Source organism: Anomaloglossus baeobatrachus, chromosome 1, assembly GCF_048569485.1.
Source record: "Anomaloglossus baeobatrachus isolate aAnoBae1 chromosome 1, aAnoBae1.hap1, whole genome shotgun sequence".
In the NCBI taxonomy this organism is placed as follows: domain Eukaryota; kingdom Metazoa; phylum Chordata; class Amphibia; order Anura; family Aromobatidae; genus Anomaloglossus; species Anomaloglossus baeobatrachus.
In genome coordinates, this window is record NC_134353.1 from 85,011,302 (window position 1) to 85,028,746 (window position 17,445).

A 17,445-nucleotide genomic window follows, 5' to 3' on the forward strand; every position below is an offset into this window, starting at 1 on the left:
CAATGGATTCTGTCAAGAAACACGAGTGGGGGGAGAAAAAAAAAAATCACAGGTCTCCAAGAGTAAAATTATGTGAAACTTAAGAGGTGATTTTTATACTTTAGATTGTTGAACTCAGTACAAAATATTGAAAAAATTCCATCATGTAGTTTTTTTTCCCCCTACAAAACACCGACTCCATAGGCTTTTGCTTGCACCATACTTTGGCCCCTTTGCGTGCATGATTTTGGCTACAAACGGGTGTCTTAATTCCCCTGACGTTTGCTACATTTGCGGTTGTTTTGCAGTGAAGAAACAACAAAGGAACTTCGTTAGAAAAGTGTATTATTTATACTTTGGTGTAAAACTAGGTTATCAGGACAAGTGGTGGGCTCCACATGTAGTGTGCTCTTTTTGTGTAGAAGAACTACTACAGTAGTCTAAAAGGGAAGAAAGAACTTTTGTTTTAGCGTGCCGATATGGAGGAACCGCAAAATCATAGTGATGACTGCGACTTTTGTACCTGCGACATGGAGGAACTCAACCTTACAAATTTGAAGGAAATGATATACTAGGACCTCGTGTCAGCGATTCGCCCAGTGCTTCACGATCCAGGAATACCGGTCCCTTCACCTCCGGAGAAACTTGGAGATACATCTAATTCAGAAGATTTAGAACACGACGAGCAGGATTCTGCCAAAGACGTTCACTCTAGTCCCAACGAGACGCAACTTTTTTCACAGCTCGAGTTAAATGATAGGTCCAAGTCAATGACCCATCCTAAATATTCTGCAAACTTTTAGGCTCTAGACCAGGGTCCCCAACTCCAGTCCTCAAGGGCCACCAACAGTGGATGTTTTCAGGGTCTCCTTAGTATTGCACAGGTGATTAAATTATCACCTGCACAAGTGATAATTCCAACACCCATGCAATGCTAAGGAAATCCTGAAAACATGCACTGTTGGTGGCCCTTGAGGACTGGAGTTGGGGAACTCTGCTCTAGACTAAAAGAAAAGAACCAGCTCGCTCCTGGTAGCTGTTTTTCACGGTACAGCAGAGAAAAGGAATTATTTCACTACTTTTCTCAAGACAATGCTCGTGATGTTCCTGGGCCGATGGAAACATTTTACATTGAGTACAATGTGAGCAAGTGAAGACTATTTATTGATGTATCAAAAAAACCCCAAAAACCTGAAAGCTGCGACTGCATAATGGCCGTAAGCATGCTTCAGTGCCTGTAGAGCATTCTCTGCACATGAAGGAAAGCTATGAGAATTTACACTTTATTCTCAAACTTATTTACAAGGATTAAGGATCGTCAATATGTGATCTTAAAGTTTTCTCTTTACTTCTTGGACGGCAAGGAGGATACATGAAGTACCCATGCTTTTTGTGTGAATGGAACAGCCGGGATACAATTTAATCACTGGAGCCAAAAAGCTTGGCCAACAAGAACGTCTTCGCGACCCAAACTCAAGAATATAGTTGCGGAAAGTTTAGTTGATCCCATTAAAGTTCTTCTGCCACCACTCCACATTAGGCCAGAATCACACTTGCTAGTGGCGCGCGTGTTTCTCGAGCGAGTCTCTCATGGTAGAACCCGGCATGGCCGCATAGTATGCATTCAGGAGCGTCTGAGCTGCATAGAGATACATGCAACCGACCCGCTCCTGTCAGGGGAGTGTGCTGCCACGCCGGGTTCTACCATGAGAGACTCGCGCGAGAAACACGCGAGGCACTATTAAGTGTGATTCTGGCCTTAAGGTTGGACTGATGCAGTTTGTGAAAGCTTTACTGAAATAGGAAACACTTCAGTACCTATGTACCAAGTTTCAGGGACTGTCAGAAGCAAAACTGAAGGAAGGCATTTCTGTGTGTGCGGATATATGGAAACTCATGAACGACGATGTGTTTGAAACAAAAGATGAAAGCTGTTGAGAAAAGGACTTGGTATTCTTTTAAAAGAAGGTGTGAAGAAATTTCTAGGTAACAACAAAGATCCAAAATTTAAGCCCATCGTGGAGAACATGCTGAAACTTTTCAAAGGCTTGGGTCGTCTGGTGAATTTAAAGTTATATATTTTTTTTTTAATCCAATCAATTTTTATTGTAGGAAGTTACATTACAAAAAGGAGAAATTCAGGTATCATTGGCAATAATACACAAAGAAAACAACGCTGTAACATGTGGTAGTATCACCTTTGATTATGATTCACATTTCCTGTCACACCACCACCAATCATGTCTGATGCAAGTTGCAACTTTTTTTTAGGTTAATCAATACCCAATACGTATAGCGTCAACCTACCAATTTACTCTTTAATCCTCAAAACGAGGGATCCAAACAACCAGAACCAGAGAGTAAGAAAGGAAGATAAGAAAAGGGAGGGGAGAGAGAGGTGGGGGAGAACCATGGATGGTTGCAAGGAAGCAACCAGGGAGGGGGAGGGGGGAGGGAGGGAATTGGATGGCGTTTCGGGGTAGCCCGAGCAGTAACAACAACAGAGATTTAAACACCTTGAATATTGACATGTGGTATGGGTGAACTCCCTGCGTAACACTCTTTGACCCTATTTGACCCATTTTTAATTATCAACAGTTTGCCCTGGAGACAGATGCCTGACAGGGGATGCATATACAGAGTTTAACCACATGTCCCAAATCTGAAGTATTTTGTTTTTGGCGCGGATGGAGTGAGCCAGACAGAACTCGTATTGGCATTGGAGATTAATTCGGTTATATAGTTCAACTAATGTAGGCGTCTTTGGGGATTTCCAGTGCAAACTTATGCACTATCTGGCAGCTACTAGAATGTGAACTAATAAACCCCTGGATTCCCAAGAGAACTCCTCTATACCCACGTTTAGCACTGCCAGACCTGGATTCGGATTAATACGATTGCCTGTCAGCTCACCCATCAGGCCAAACACCTCCAACCAGAACGAGAAAACCTTGGGACAAGCCCACCAGCAGTGACCAAGAGTACCCCTTTGGAGGCAGCCCTTCCAACAATGTGGCGAATAATTTGGGAGGAACTGTGCTAAGTTGGCTGGGGACCGATACCATCGCAGGTGTACTTTTTTCAGTTGCTCCAGATGATTTATACACTTGGAATATTTTTGGATATTTGCTGATGCCGAGTGCCAGTTTGAAGGAGAGGTAGAGACACTCAACTCCACGTCCCATTTATTCATATAAGGAGATTTTTGCTCTTCGGGGGGGTTATTGAGCCATTTGTATGTCGAGGAGATACCTTTGGATTTAATTATCTTTTTAAATACCAAAGCCTTTGTTGTAGGTAACAGAGGATTCGACTTTGGAGGAAATTTAGAGGCCAGAAAATGACTAATTTGGATGTGTTGATATAAACAGCCCTTTAAAGAGGGGTGTTCCCGTACTATTTCATTAAAGGGGTTAACACTCAAATCAGAGTATAGATCCGCCAGCACTGTAATGCCCGATCCCTCCCACCTGGCCAGATTCAAAAAGGGGATTTGAGATTCCAACGACTTGAGGGAAATCTCTGAAAGAGGAATCTGAATCTTATGAATCAAGTCATTTCGCCAGACCTACAGGGAGGCTGACATGGTGGGAACACACGGGAAGAACCGTGAACGGCTCCAATATTCTGCTTCCATCATTCTTCTGACCGAGCCCTGGCGGGACAGGAAATTTTCAATCTGAGCCCATCTATGTGAATTACCTGGACGCCACCATTCCTGTAGTGATTCAATTAGTAAGGCTTTATAATATGCCGATATGTTTGGGGTGCCCAATCCCCCTAAGTCATATGGGGGGTATAACACTTTACCTGCGACCCTAGCCCTTTTATTACCCCAGACAAATTTGTTAGTCAACGATTGAAGTTTCATCAGGGTTTTGTGAGAAATTTTGATGGGAAGGCATCTGAGCACATACAATATTTTGGGTAAGAAAACCATTTTAAAAAGGACTGTATCCTGGCCATCCAGGACAATGATATTTTTTCATACCTTCCCAATTCCTTTTCTAAATTTTGGATCAGAGGTTCCAAATTTTCTTTAATCAACATCTGCGATGGTGTCAGCTTAATACCCAAATAAGGTATCCCCCTGTCGCACCATTTGAATTGAAAGGCCCCCTCCAGCGCACTCCTAGCCTCCACCGGTACATTAAACGGCAGTATCAAAGACTTTGCCGCATTAAGCTTATAATACGACACTTTAGAAAAGTTTGATAATGTGTTCACCACTGCTGGAATCGACACTGCAATGTTAGAACAGGAAATTATCACATCGTCTGCGTATAAACCAAGTTTATGTTCAAATTCCCCAACTCTTATACCAGAAATGGCTATGTTTTTCCGTATAGCTTCCGCCAGAAGTTCTACCACTAAAGCAAAAATAGCGGGAGACAATGGACACCCCTGGCGGGTGCCATTACTTATTTGAAATTTAGATGACAGAAACCCCGATGCCAACACTGACGCATTTGGGTAAGAGTAGAGGGCTAGAATGGATGACTTGATTTTCCCCAAGAACCCGAATTTTGTTAGAACTCTCTCCAGGTATCCCCAGTGCACCCTGTCACAGGCTTTTTCAGCATCAAGAGACAGGAATGCACTGGGTTCACCCGATATCTCCACCAGTCCAATCAAGTCAAGCATCCGTCTGGTGCCATCATTAGATTGCCTGCCTGTCACAAACCCAACTTGGTCGGGAGCCACTAAGGTCGGGATCACTTTATGAAGTCTATCTGCCACTAGTTTGGCATAAATTTTAACATCACAATTTGGGAGTGAAATGGGCCTAAAATTACCCGGGGTGTCTGCAGGTTTCCCTGGCTTGGGTAGCGTGATAATAATCGCTTCTAAGTTGTCTGGGGAAATTGACCCTTTATTTTGCCAAAAATTGAAGGTTTTTGACATAAAAGGGGACAGAGTGGATGTAAATTGTTTGTAATATTCGTATGGCAGCCCATCGGGGCCCGGGGCAGAGTTAGACTTAGTCATTTTGATGGCACCTAGGATTTCATGTGTAGTAAAGGGAAGATTAAGTTCCTCTAATTGCTCATCTGAGACCCGGGGAAGATCCAGGGTGTCTAGGAAACCCTGTATATCCACTTGAGTCGGCTGTGACGTATTGGAATCATATTTTAGATTATACAGGGCCTCATAGTATTTCGCAAATGCTTCTGCTATTTCAATGGGATGTCTAGTGATTGGATCTCACGTTTTTCGTCCTTCTTGCCAATAAGGACCCCGCTCTATCCCCCATAGCATAAAATGTCGATCTATTTTTTTTTAAGATTATGTTCGTATTTTTGCAGGAGTAGGGATCTTAGTTGGAATCTATGGGTTACAATTTCTTTAGTCAAGTTAGGGGATGCTTTGGCTTTATTGAGGGATTCAAGGTGATGAATACGGGTTAATATATATTTAATATCTGCGTCTTTTTTCCTTTTTTGGATGGAGGCTATTTTTATGAGCTGCCCTCTGACTACTGCTTTATGAGCAGCCCACAGGGTCTCGTCAGAAATTTCCCCATTATTATTAAGTTTGAAATATTCTGTTAACACTGACTACAAGCAAGCAAGCAAGCTGGTATTCAGTCTCCACCTAGGGGAATTTTGAACATTAAAGCTACCCTGAACAGACAAAGAGATCGGCGCATGATCTGTCCAAGTAATTAAACCAATATCAGATGCCACACAATTACTTATAGATTTGCTGTCGACCAAAAAAAAAAAAAAAAAAAAGAATTTTGTTTACTTACCGTAAATTCTTTTTCTTATAGTTCCGTAATGGGAGACCCAGACCATGGGTGTATAGCGTCTGCCTCCGGAGGACACACAAAGTACTACACTAAAAAGTGTAGCTCCTCCCTCCTAGCATATACACCCCCTGGATAACCAAATATAGCCAGTTTAGTGCAAAAGCTGAAGGAGGACAGCCACCCACAAGTAGAGATAGAGCAAAAAACCGGAACAACCGGAGCCTCTGTCTACAACAACAGCCGGTGAAAACACACGGAACAAGAAAACTGCCAACAGGCACCAGGGAGGGTGCTGGGTCTCCCATTACGGAACTATAAGAAAAAGAATTTACGGTAAGTAAACAAAATTCTCTTTTTCTTCATCGTTCCTTATGGGAGACCCAGACCATGGGACGTCTCAAAGCAGTCCATGGGTGGGAATAAACAGAAAACTGAGAAGTAGGCGAAACCTAACTTCACAAATGGGCGACAGCCGCCTGAAGGATGCGTCTGCCCAAGCTCGCATCTGCCGAAGCATGAGCATGCACTTGGTAGTGCTTCGAAAAGGTATGCAGACTAGACCAAGTGGCAGCCTGACAGACCTGCTGAGCAGTAGCCTGGTGCTGGAAAGCCCAAGAGGCACCTACAGCTCTGGTCAAGTGTGCCTTGATCCCCAGCGGGGGAGGCACCTGAGAACACTGATAGACATCGGAAATGGCCGACCTAATCCAACGAGCTAGGGTCGGCTTAGAAGCCGAGAGGCCCTTGCGCCGACCTGAGGTCGGCACAAAAAGAGAGGTGCACCGCCTAAGAGCAGCGGTGCGAGACACATAGATTCGGAGCGCCCGCACCAGATCCAGAGTATGCAACGCTTTTTCAAAGCGATGAACAGGAGCCGGACAAAAGGAAGGCAGGGAAATGTCCTGGTTAAAGTGGAAAGGAGATACCACCTTAGGAAGAAAGTCCGGAGTCGGACGGAGAACCACCTTGTCCTGATGAAAAAACAAAAAAGGTGACTCCGAAGAGAGAGCAGCCAAATCAGAGACTCTCCTGAGGGAAGTTATGGCCACTAGAAAGACCACTTTCTGTGAAAGACGAGACAAAGAAACCTCCCTAAGTGGCTCAAAAGGGGGTTTCTGCAAGGCCGTGAAGACCAGATTAAGGTCCCAGGGATCCAAAGGACGCCGGTAAGGCGGAATGATGTGAGATGCGCCCTGCATGAAGGTGCGCACCTGAGCCAGTTGGGCGATACGCCGCTGGAACAATACTGACAGAGCCGAGACCTGACCCTTGAGGGAAGGGAGGGATAGTCCTAGCTGCAGACCGGACTGTAAAAAGGACAGAAGGGTCGGCAGGGAAAAAGGCCAAGAAGCATGGCCGGAAGAGCGACACCAGGACAGGAAGATTCTCCAGGTCCTGTGATATATCTTGGCCGAGGAAGACTTCCGAGCCCGAGTCATAGTGGAGATGACTTCAGGAGGGATACCAGAAGTCGTCAAGATCCAGGACTCAAGAGCCACGCCGTCAATCTGAGAGCCGCAGAATTCTGGCGGAAAAACGGACCTTGTGAGAGAAGGTCTGGACGGTCCGGAAGATGCCACGGCACCTCTACGGACAGGTGGAGCAGGTCTGGATACCAAGCTCGCCTGGGCCAGTATGGAGCAATGAGGATGACCCGACGGCCCTCTATTCTGATCTTGCGCAGGACTCTGGGCAAGAGAGCTAGAGGGGGGAAACACGTAAGACAGACGAAACTGGGACCAATCCTGAACCAGCGTGTCCTCTGCAAAGGCCTGAGGATCGTGGGAGCGAGCCACGTAAACCGGAACCTTGTTGTTGTGCCGGGATGCCATTAGATCCACTTCCGTAGTGCCCCACTTGCGGCAGATTGTCCGAAACACTGCCGGATGCAGAGCCCACTCGCCGCTGTCCACGGTCTGACGGCTGAGAATCTGCCTCCCAGTTTTCCACGCCTGGGATGTGGACTGCGGATATGGTGGACTTGGAGTCCTCCGTCCACTGAAGGATGCGTTGTACCTCCAACATTGCCAGGCGGCTGCGTGTCCCGCCCTGGTGATTGATGTAGGCAACCGCTGTCGCGTTGTCTGACTGGACTCGAATGTGCTTGCCCGCCAACAGATGGTGAAAGGCTAAGAGAGCTAGAAGCACAGCTCTGATTTCCAGCACATTGATCGAGAGGGCTGATTCGGACTGAGTCCAAGTGCCCTGCGCTCTGTGGTGGAGATATACTGCTCCCCAGCCAATTAGACTGGCATCTGTGGTGAGGATCATCCAGGACGGGGCCAGGAAGGAACGTCCCTGAGACAGAGAGAGAAGCCACCACTGAAGGGAGCCCCTGGTCTGTGGCGACAGAGCCACCAACCTGTGCAAGGAGTAAGTCCGCTTGTCCCAACAGCGGAGAATGTCCAGCTGCAGGGGACGCAGATGGAACTGGGCAAAGGGAACCGCTTCCATTGACGCCACCATCTGACCCAGCACCTGCATTAGGTGCCTGATGGAGTGACGGCGAGACCTCAGTAAAGAGCGCACCGCCAGCTGGAGTGACAGCTGTTTGTTTAAGGGCAACTTCACGAGTGCTGACAAAGTCTCGAACTGCATCCCTAGGTACGTGAGACTCTGGGTCGGAGTCAGAGTGGACTTGGGTAGATTGACAAGCCACCCGAACTGGACTAGAGTGGCGAGAGTCAGCGAGACACTCCGCTGACAGTCTGCACTGGATGAAGCCTTGACTAGAAGGTCGTCCAGGTAAGGAATCACTGCCAACCCCTGGAGGTGCAGAACCGCAACCACTGCTGCCATGACCTTGGTGAATACTCGAGGGGCCGTGGCTAACCCGAAGGGGAGAGCCACGAATTGGAAATGTTCCTCTCCGATTGCAAAACGTAGCCAACGCTGGTGTGAAACTGCAACTGGCACATGCAGATAGGCATCTCTGATGTCGATGGATGCTAGGAAATCTCCTTGGGTCATTGAGGCAATGACTGATCGCAGAGACTCCATGCGAAAATGCCGCACCTGAACATGCTTGTTGAGAAGCTTGAGATCCAGGATGGGCCGGAAGGAACCGTCCTTTTTGGGGACTAGGAAGAGATTTGAGTAGAAACCTCTGAACCGTTCCCGGGCGGGAACCGGTACAATTACTCCATTGGCCTGCAAGGATGCCACGGCCTGCGAGAAGGCGGCGGCCTTGAAGCAGGGGGGAGTGGACAGAAAAAATCTGTTTAGTGGGCTGGATAGAATTCTATTCTGTAGCCGTGGGAGATGGTATCCCACACCCACTGATCGAAGACGTGTTGAAACCCCACGTCGCCCAAGTGGGAGAGCATGCCACCGACCAAAGGACGTTGCTGGCGCGGCCAAATAATCAAGAGGAGGCTGCCTTGGTGGCAGCAGCTCCTGCGGACTTCTGAGGACGCGGCTTCATGCGCCAGTTGGTTTACGGACCTTGGCTGAGTTAGTGGACGAGGCTGAGGGCTTAGAGGACGACCAGTTAGAGGAACGAAAGGAACGAAACCTCGACTGGTCCTGCCCTGGACAGGATTCCTGGGTTTGTGGCATGGAAGTACTCTTCCTGCCAAAAGCTTCCTTAATAATTTCATCCAGTTGTTCACCGAATAGACTGGTCCCAGCAAAAGGGAGCCCAGCAAGGTACTTCTTAAGAAGCATCTGCCTTCCGCTCTCGAAGCCACAAGAGCCTGCGGATAGCGAGGGAAGCAGCCGAGGCCACCGCAGTGCGGTGACAGTCTCCAGCATGGCAGACATGGCATAGGATGAAAAGACTGAAGCCTGGAAGTTAAGGCAACCATTTTGGGCATAGAGTCCCTGTGAGGGAATGCATCTCCTCCAGCGAAGCAGAGATGGCTTTGAGAGCCCGCAATGCTGCAAAAGATGGGGAGAACGAGGCCCCTGCCGCCTCATATATAGATTTGGACAGAAGGTCAACCTGGCGGACAGTGGAATCCTTAGAGAGGTGCCGTCAGCCACTGATACAACTGTCCTGGCTGAAAGACTAGACACCGGAGGGTCCACCCTTGGTGAATGAGCCCACTCCTTGACCACCTCTGGTGGAAGGGGAAAACAGTCATCAGAACCACGCTTTGGGAAGCGTCTGTCAGGACAGGCTCTGGGCTAGGTCACCGTGGGCTGAAAAACTGGAGTGGTTAAAGAACACACTCCTTGTTCTCTTAAGGTATACTGATGCCTTTCTGCCAGCGGGGGATGCTCCCCTGATACAGGCGGATTGAGGTCCAGTACAAATATAATGGATGCAATCAAATCATTAGCATCTGCGTCACCTTCGGACAGCTCAATGGGGTACATGAAGTAGCGTCCGAGCCCCTAGTAAAGGCATCCTCCTCGTCCTGCGAGGCAGCTCGTGAATCAGAGCCGCGGGACGAGGAAGGAAGGGGACCCTGCGTCTCCATTTTAGGAGGATGGGGTCTGAGACCAGATGAAGAATCCTCTGTGAGCTTTGCTGAGCGAGCAGCAGAAGCGCCCTGAGAAGGGGGCTGATGCATGCTCAGCAGTGTCCGGGACAGCTGTCCCCTGGAGAGAGGGATTCTACCCAAACCGGGGGTTCAGCCACCGGAGCCGGAGCGGCCGGAGGGACCACTGAGGAGCTTCCAGGCTGAGGGACCACTATGTTAGAGCAAGCATCACAATGTGGTTATGTGCTCGGTACAGGCAGTACGAGTCTACATGCAGTGCATATTAAGAACAGCCTTGCAGCCCTGCTCTGATGTGAGACATGCTGCAGAAGTGGGGGCTCTGTCCAGAATGACCCCCAGCAGGGTATATAAACAGAGTATATGAGCAGCTGCACAACCGGAGGTTGTGGCTTGCCAGACCGTTTAACATAGAGACATCTCTGTGCCCTCCAGATCCCCCAGCCCAGGCCCCCATTTGTCACAATGTGGTTATGCAGACATTGAGAACGCTGATAAAATGGCGCCGGAGCGAGGAGAGGGGGCGGGGCCTACTCTGAGAGCGGGATCCGGAGGGCAAATGAGGTATACAGGGGAGGGAATCTTTCCTCAGTGAGGAGTGTCCGTTCCCTGTGCTGAACAGCCGCTGGGCGGAGCCGCACTGTCCCTCTGCATGACTGACATGCAGGGGCAGTGAAAATCGAAACTAGGCCTCAGGCGAAGCCGGGGCCTAGATTTAAACATGCGGCCAGCGTGCAGGCACCATCGGCGCGGTTCTCCAGTGAAAACTGGAGAACCGGCCGGAAATGTTAACACAGTCATATAACACACTCTCCCCAATTAAGTACAAGGGACCCCTGGAAAGACCACTTTCTGTGGTAAAAACGTCTCAATACTTAGCTTGTGAGACGCAGGTGCCAGGTCCCTGGGGGGGGGGGGGGGGGAGCGCTCCGTCCGGCAGGATCCTGAAAGGGCTGCGGATAGAGACCGGTCTCCTGCAAAGCAGTGAGAACCGTGATGGCTCCCACTTCAAGCCAGAGCCTCAGGGGATGGTGAAGGAGCGCGGCATGTGAAGGCTCCAGCCTTGTAAAATCAACCTTAACAGCACCGCCGACACAGTGGGGTGAGAAGGGACATGCCGGGAGTCCAGATTGGACCCGCTTTTCTTCCAAATCTTTGAAATCAAAATTCAGAGAATGCATGTGTGTGTGTGACCTCCTGAACACAAAGCATTGAACTGGTTGGATTTGTCATCCAGGGGGTGTATATGCTCGGAGGGAGGAGCTACACTTTTAGTGTAGTACTTTGTGTGTCCTCCGGAGGCAGAAGCTATACACCCATGGTCTGGGTCTCCCATAAGGAACGATGAAGAAAGGGAATTTGACACGTCTGGGGAGATTTTTTTTCCTGAAATTCATGGATTGCGGAATTTAAATCATTTTTGAAATTGGGTTCCAGAAAAAAAAAAAAATTGCACCATCTATTGATGGCTGTATAATAAGGTAACTGAGAATCTGTCGGTCAGCTGATTTATAAGACGTGGTAAGAGCCAAACGATCCAAACATTTTTTTAATGAAACTCAATTCCAAAAATGTGGACAAATCTTTTAAGGGCTGAGATATCAACTGAGCTTTTGGGGTATCATTGATTAAAAAGTGGACTGGAGGTCCCAAACCTTAGTAAATATTTTCAAGTGGTTCAGTAGGCCAAGCTGACCCTCTGTCATGCACAACATAATCCACCAATTTGGTCTGTTCTGAAAGTCCCAAAGTGTTACCCTCTCCCCAAGAACAATGGCAGCCTATGCATATTGAGAAATCTCTTACCAATCGCTCAGTGCCCATCTGAGGTTCCAAAAAGCAAATCATCGGTGGTTATTTAGTGCCCTAGATCAGGTGTGAATGGACTAGGCTGCTGCCAGGTGGTCCGCACCATATAGGATGACATATTGCTATAGCTTGTAGGCTTCGGATAAGGGAATTCTCATTCATTTTCTCCACTACAGGTTGTAATATGGTTAAAAATCCTTGGCAAGAAGGGAATTTTGTTTACTTACCGTAAATTCCTTTTCTTCTAGCTCCTATTGGGAGACCCAGACAATTGGGTGTATAGCTTCTGCCTCCGGAGGCCACACAAAGTTATTACACTTTAAAAAGTGTAACCCCTCCCCTCTGCTATACACCCTCCCGTGCATCACGGGCCCCTCAGTTTTGGTGCTAAAGCAGGAAGGAGGAAACTTATAAATTGGTCTAAGGTAAATTCAATCCGAAGGATGTTCGGAGAACTGAACCATGAACCAAAGAACAATTGAACATGAACAACATGTGTACACAAAAGAACAACAGCCCGAAGGGAACAGGGGCGGGAGCTGGGTCTCCCAATAGGAGCTAGAAGAAAAGGAATTTACGGTAAGTAAACAAAATTCCCTTCTTCTTTGTCGCTCCATTGGGAGACCCAGACAATTGGGATGTCCAAAAGCAATCCCTGGGTGGGTAAAAGAATACCTCGATAAAAAGAGCCGAAAAACGGCCCCTTCTTACAGGTGGGCAATTGCCGCCTGAAGGACTCGCCTACCTAGGCTGGCGTCTGCCGAAGCATAGGCATGCACCTGATAGTGTTTTGTAAAAGTGTGCAGACTCGACCAGGTAGCCGCCTGACACACCTGTTGAGCCGTAGCCTGGTGCCGCAATGCCCAGGACGCACCTACAGCTCTGGTAGAATGGGCTTTTAGCCCTGAAGGAATCGGGAGCCCAGACGAACGGTAGGCTTCAAGAATCGGTTCCTTGATCCACCTAGCCAAGGTTGACTTGGAAGCCTGCGACCCCTTACGCTGGCCAGCGACAAGGACAAAGAGCGCATCAGAACGGCGCAGGGGCGCCGTGCGTGAAATGTAGAGCCTGAGTGCTCTCACGAGATCTAACAAGTGCAAATCCTTTTCACATTGGTGAACTGGATGAGGGCAAAAAGAAGGTAAGGAGATATCCTGATTGAGATGAAACGGGGATACCACCTTAGGGAGAAATTCCGGGACCGGACGCAGAACCACCTTATCCTGGTGAAACACCAGGAAGGGGGCTTTGCATGACAGCGCTGCTAGCTCAGACACTCTCCGAAGTGATGTGACTGCCAGTAGGAAGGCCACCTTCTGCGAAAGGCGAGATAGAGAGACCTCCCGCATCGGCTCGAAAGGTGGCTTCTGGAGAGCAGTCAGTACTCTGTTAAGATCCCAGGGTACTAGCGGACGCTTGTAAGGTGGAACTATGTGGCAAACCCCCTGCAGGAACGTGCGGACCTGCGGAAGCCTGGCTAGACGCTTTTGAAAATAAAACCCCAAAAGCGCCGATACTTGTCCCTTGAGAGAGCCGAGCGACAAGCCCTTGTCTATTCCGGATTGAAGGAAAAAAAGAAAAGTGGGCAAGGCAAACGGCCATGGAGTAAAACCCTGATCAGAGCACCAGGATAAGAAGATCCTCCAAGTCCTGTGGTAGGTCTTGGCGGACATTGGTTTCCTGGCCTGCCTCATGGTGGCAATGACATCTTGAGATAACCCTGAGGACGCTAGGAGCCAGGACTCAATGGCCACACAGTCAGGTTGAGGGCCGCAGAATTCAGATGGAAAAATGGCCCTTGAGACAGCAAGTCTGGTCAGTCTGGGAGTGCCCACGGTTGACCCACCGTGAGGTGCCACAGATCCGGGTACCATGATCTCCTCAGCCAGTCAGGAGCGACGAGGATGGTGCGACGGCAGTCGGACCTGATCTTGCGTAACACTCTGGGCAGAAGTGCCAGAGGGGGAAATACATAAGGCAGTCGAAACTGCGACCAGTCCTGAACTAACGCGTCTGCCGCCATAGCTCTGTGATCCTTGGACCGAGCCCTGAATGCCGGGACTTTGTTGTTGTGCCGAGACGCCATTAGATCGACGTCCAGCGTTCCCCAGCGGCAACAGATCTCCAGAAACACGTCCGGGTGAAGAGACCATTCCCCTGCGTCCATGCCCTGGCGACTGAGAAAATCTGCTTTCCAGTTTTCTACGCCCGGGATGTGAACTGCGGAGATGGTGGAGGCTGTGGCTTCCGCCCACAGCAGAATCCGCTGAACTTCTCGGAAGGCTTGACGACTGCGTGTGCCGCCCTGGTGGTTGAAGTACGCAACCGCCGTGGCGTTGTCCGACTGTATTCGGATCTGCCTGCCCTCCAGCCACCGCTGGAACGCCTTTAGGGCTAGATACACTGCCCTTATCTCCAGAACGTTGATCTGAAGGGAGGACTCTGTCGGAGTCCAGGTTCCCTGAGTCCTGTGGTGGAGGAAGACCGCTCCCCACCCTGACAGACTCGCGTCCGTCGTGACCACAGCCCAGGATGGGGGTAAGAAGGATTTTCCTTTCGACAAGGAAGTGGGAAGAAGCCACCACTGAAGAGAGGTTTTGGCTGTCCGTGACAGCGAAACTTTCCTGTCTAGGGACGTCGACTTTTTGTCCCATTTGCGGAGGATGTCCCATTGAAGTGGACGCAGATGAAACTGCGCAAAAGGAACTGCCTCCATTGCTGCAACCATCTTCCCTAGGAAGTGCATAAGGCGCCTCAAAGGGTGTGACTGACCCCGAAGAAGAGAATGTACCCCTGTCTGTAGTGAACGCTGTTTGCCCAGCGGGAGCTTCACTATCGCTGAAAGGGTATGAAACTCCATCCCGAGGTAAGTCAGCAATTGGGTCGGTGTCAAATTTGACTTAGGGAAATTGATGATCCACCCGAACCTCTGGAGATTCTCCAGAGTAACGGTCAGGCTGTGTCGACATGCCACCCTGGAGGGTGCCTTGACTAGAAGATCGCCTAAGGAAGGGATCACCAAGTGGCCCTGAGAGTGCAGGACCGCCACCACTGCTGCCATGACCTTGGTGAAGACCCATGAGGCTGTCGCCAGGCCGAATGGCAGTGCCACGAACTGGAAGTGTTCGTCCTTGATGGCGAAACGCAGAAAGCGTTGATGCTCGGGAGCAATCAGCACATGGAGATAAGCATCCTTGATGTCGATTGATGCTAGGAAGTCTCCTTGTGACATCGAGGCGATGACCGAGCGGAGAGATTCCATCCGGAACCTTCTGGTGCTCACATGCTTGTTGAGCAGCTTGAGGTCTAGAACGGGACGGAATGATCCGTCCTTTAGGCACCACGAACAAGTTGGAGTAGGAGCCGTGACCATGTTCCTGAGGGGGAACGGGGATCACAACTCCTTCTGCCTTCAGAGTGTTTACCGCCTGAAAAAGTGCATCGGCTCGTTCGGGGGGCGGAGATGTTCTGAAGAAACGAGTCGGAGGAATGGGACCTGGCTGAGGGTCGAAAGGACTGAAACCTCGATTGAATCTTTCGCTGCTGAGGTCTGTTTGGTTTAGACTGGGGTAAGGACGAGTCCTTTCCCTTGGATTGCTTGATAATTTCGTCCAATTGCTCGCCAAACAAGCGGTCGCCGGAAAATGGCAAACCGGTTAAGAACTTCTTGGAAGCAGAGTCTGCCTTCCATTCGCGTAGCCACATGGCCCTGCGGACTGCCACCGAATTGGCGGATGCTCCGCTGAACGGCTCACCGAGTCGAGGACGGCGTTCATGGCGTAGGACGAAAAGGCCGACGCCTGAGAAGTCAAAGACACGACCTGCGGAGTAGCGGTGCGTGTGACCGCATTAATCTCAGACAGACAAGCTGAGATAGCTTGGAGCGCCCACACGGCTGCAAATGCTGGAGCAAAAGACGCACCTATGGCTTCATAGATGGATTTCATCAGGAGCTCTATTTGCCTGTCAGTGGCATCTGTGAGCGATGAGCCATCAGCCACTGATACCACGGATCTAGCCGCCAGCCTAGAGACTGGAGGATCCACTTTGGGACACTGAGCCCAACCCTTAACTACGTCAGGTGGGAAGGGATAACGTGTGTCATTAAGGCGCTTAGTAAAGCGCTTGTCCGGATATGCTCTGTGCTTCCGGACAGCATCCCTGAAGTTAGAGTGATCGAAAAAAAGCACTCCTTGCACGTTTGGGAAACCTAAACTGGTGTTTCTCCTGTTGTGAAGCTGACTCATCAACAGTGGAGTTGGAGGAGAAAGTTCTAGCACCTGGTTAATGGACGCTATAAGGTCATTTACAATGGCGTCTCCTTCAGGTGTATCAAGATTGAGAGCACCGTCCGGATCAGAGCCCTGAGCTGCGATCTCCGCTTCATCCTCCAGAGAGTCCTCATGCTGAGACCCTGAGCAGCGTGATGAAGTGGACGAAGGTCCCCAGCGAGCCCGCTTAGACGGTCTGGGACTGCGGTCCGAGTCGAAGTCCTCACCGTGGGACCTATGTGTCACCTCAGGAGCAGTTTGCTGCTCCAACCGAGGGGGACCTGGGGTCAATGATTCACCAGTGCCCGGGGCCTGTGTTACCGGTCTGGACTGCAAAGCTTCTAGTATCTTAGCAGACCATTTGTCCATAGACTGAGCCATGGAATGTGAAAGGGACTCAAAGTTTCTCAGCCAACACTGCAAACTCTGTCCCTGCCACCTGGACAGTGGCAGCCGGTGGCTCTACCTGAGCCGAGGGTCCCACCAGTGCCTGAGGCTCCAGCTGAGTGAGTGTCACAGGGGCCGAGCATTGCACACAATGAGGGTAGGTGGAACCTGCAGGTAACATAGCCGCACAAGAGGTACAAGTTGCAAAATAAGCTTGTGCCTTGGCACCCTTGCTTTTTGCAGACGACATGCTGTTATCTCCTCATAGCAAACAGTGAGGGTATATAGCCAAGCAAATACTGCGGCCGAGCAGAGCAAATGTATACCCAATATGGATATATATATATACACTGCGGCACCCAGGGGGGCCAGCACCTGTAACAGGTGCGGATTACCGACCGTTATCAGCGGTTGTGTGTCCCCCAGATTCCCTGCCTGGGCTTCCCAGAGTTGAATTGGAACTTTATCTGAAGTTCTCCTCCGGCAGCAGCGCTGATAACAATGGCTGCCAGCGTTCTGAGAGGAGGAGGGAGCCGTGGGCGTGCCTCAGAAAGTGCGGGAATCTGGTGCCCCACGGTGCTCAGTGAGGGGGGAGGAGAATACTAAGTATGCTCCAGCCCTCAGCGCTGACGTTCAGTCTAGCGTCGCGCCCTTACCCCTGACTGGCAGGCCCGGGGGCGGGAATATGCGGTACTAGGCCTCAGAAGCCGGGGACTCAATTTATAAGCGCGGCCGGCAAACAAGCGCGGTCGGCGCGGTAGTCCCGGCGACATTAAACACCCAGCAGCTGCTGCAGCGTCCG

At 49.9% G+C, this 17,445-nt stretch overlaps 1 protein-coding gene across 2 annotated transcripts in view; it reads right to left on the reverse strand.

Annotated features, from left to right (window-relative positions):
* Positions 1-17,445, reverse strand: part of BOD1L1 (biorientation of chromosomes in cell division 1 like 1) — a 151,034-nt gene that overhangs the window by 50,715 nt on the left and 82,874 nt on the right. For both annotated transcript variants that reach the window (XM_075346893.1, XM_075346892.1), the window contains exon 11: positions 1-9. This exon is cut by the window's left edge and continues 35 nt beyond it. In XM_075346893.1, coding sequence (XP_075203008.1) covers positions 1-9 — 9 coding nt within the window. The remainder of the gene's footprint in view (positions 10-17,445) is intronic.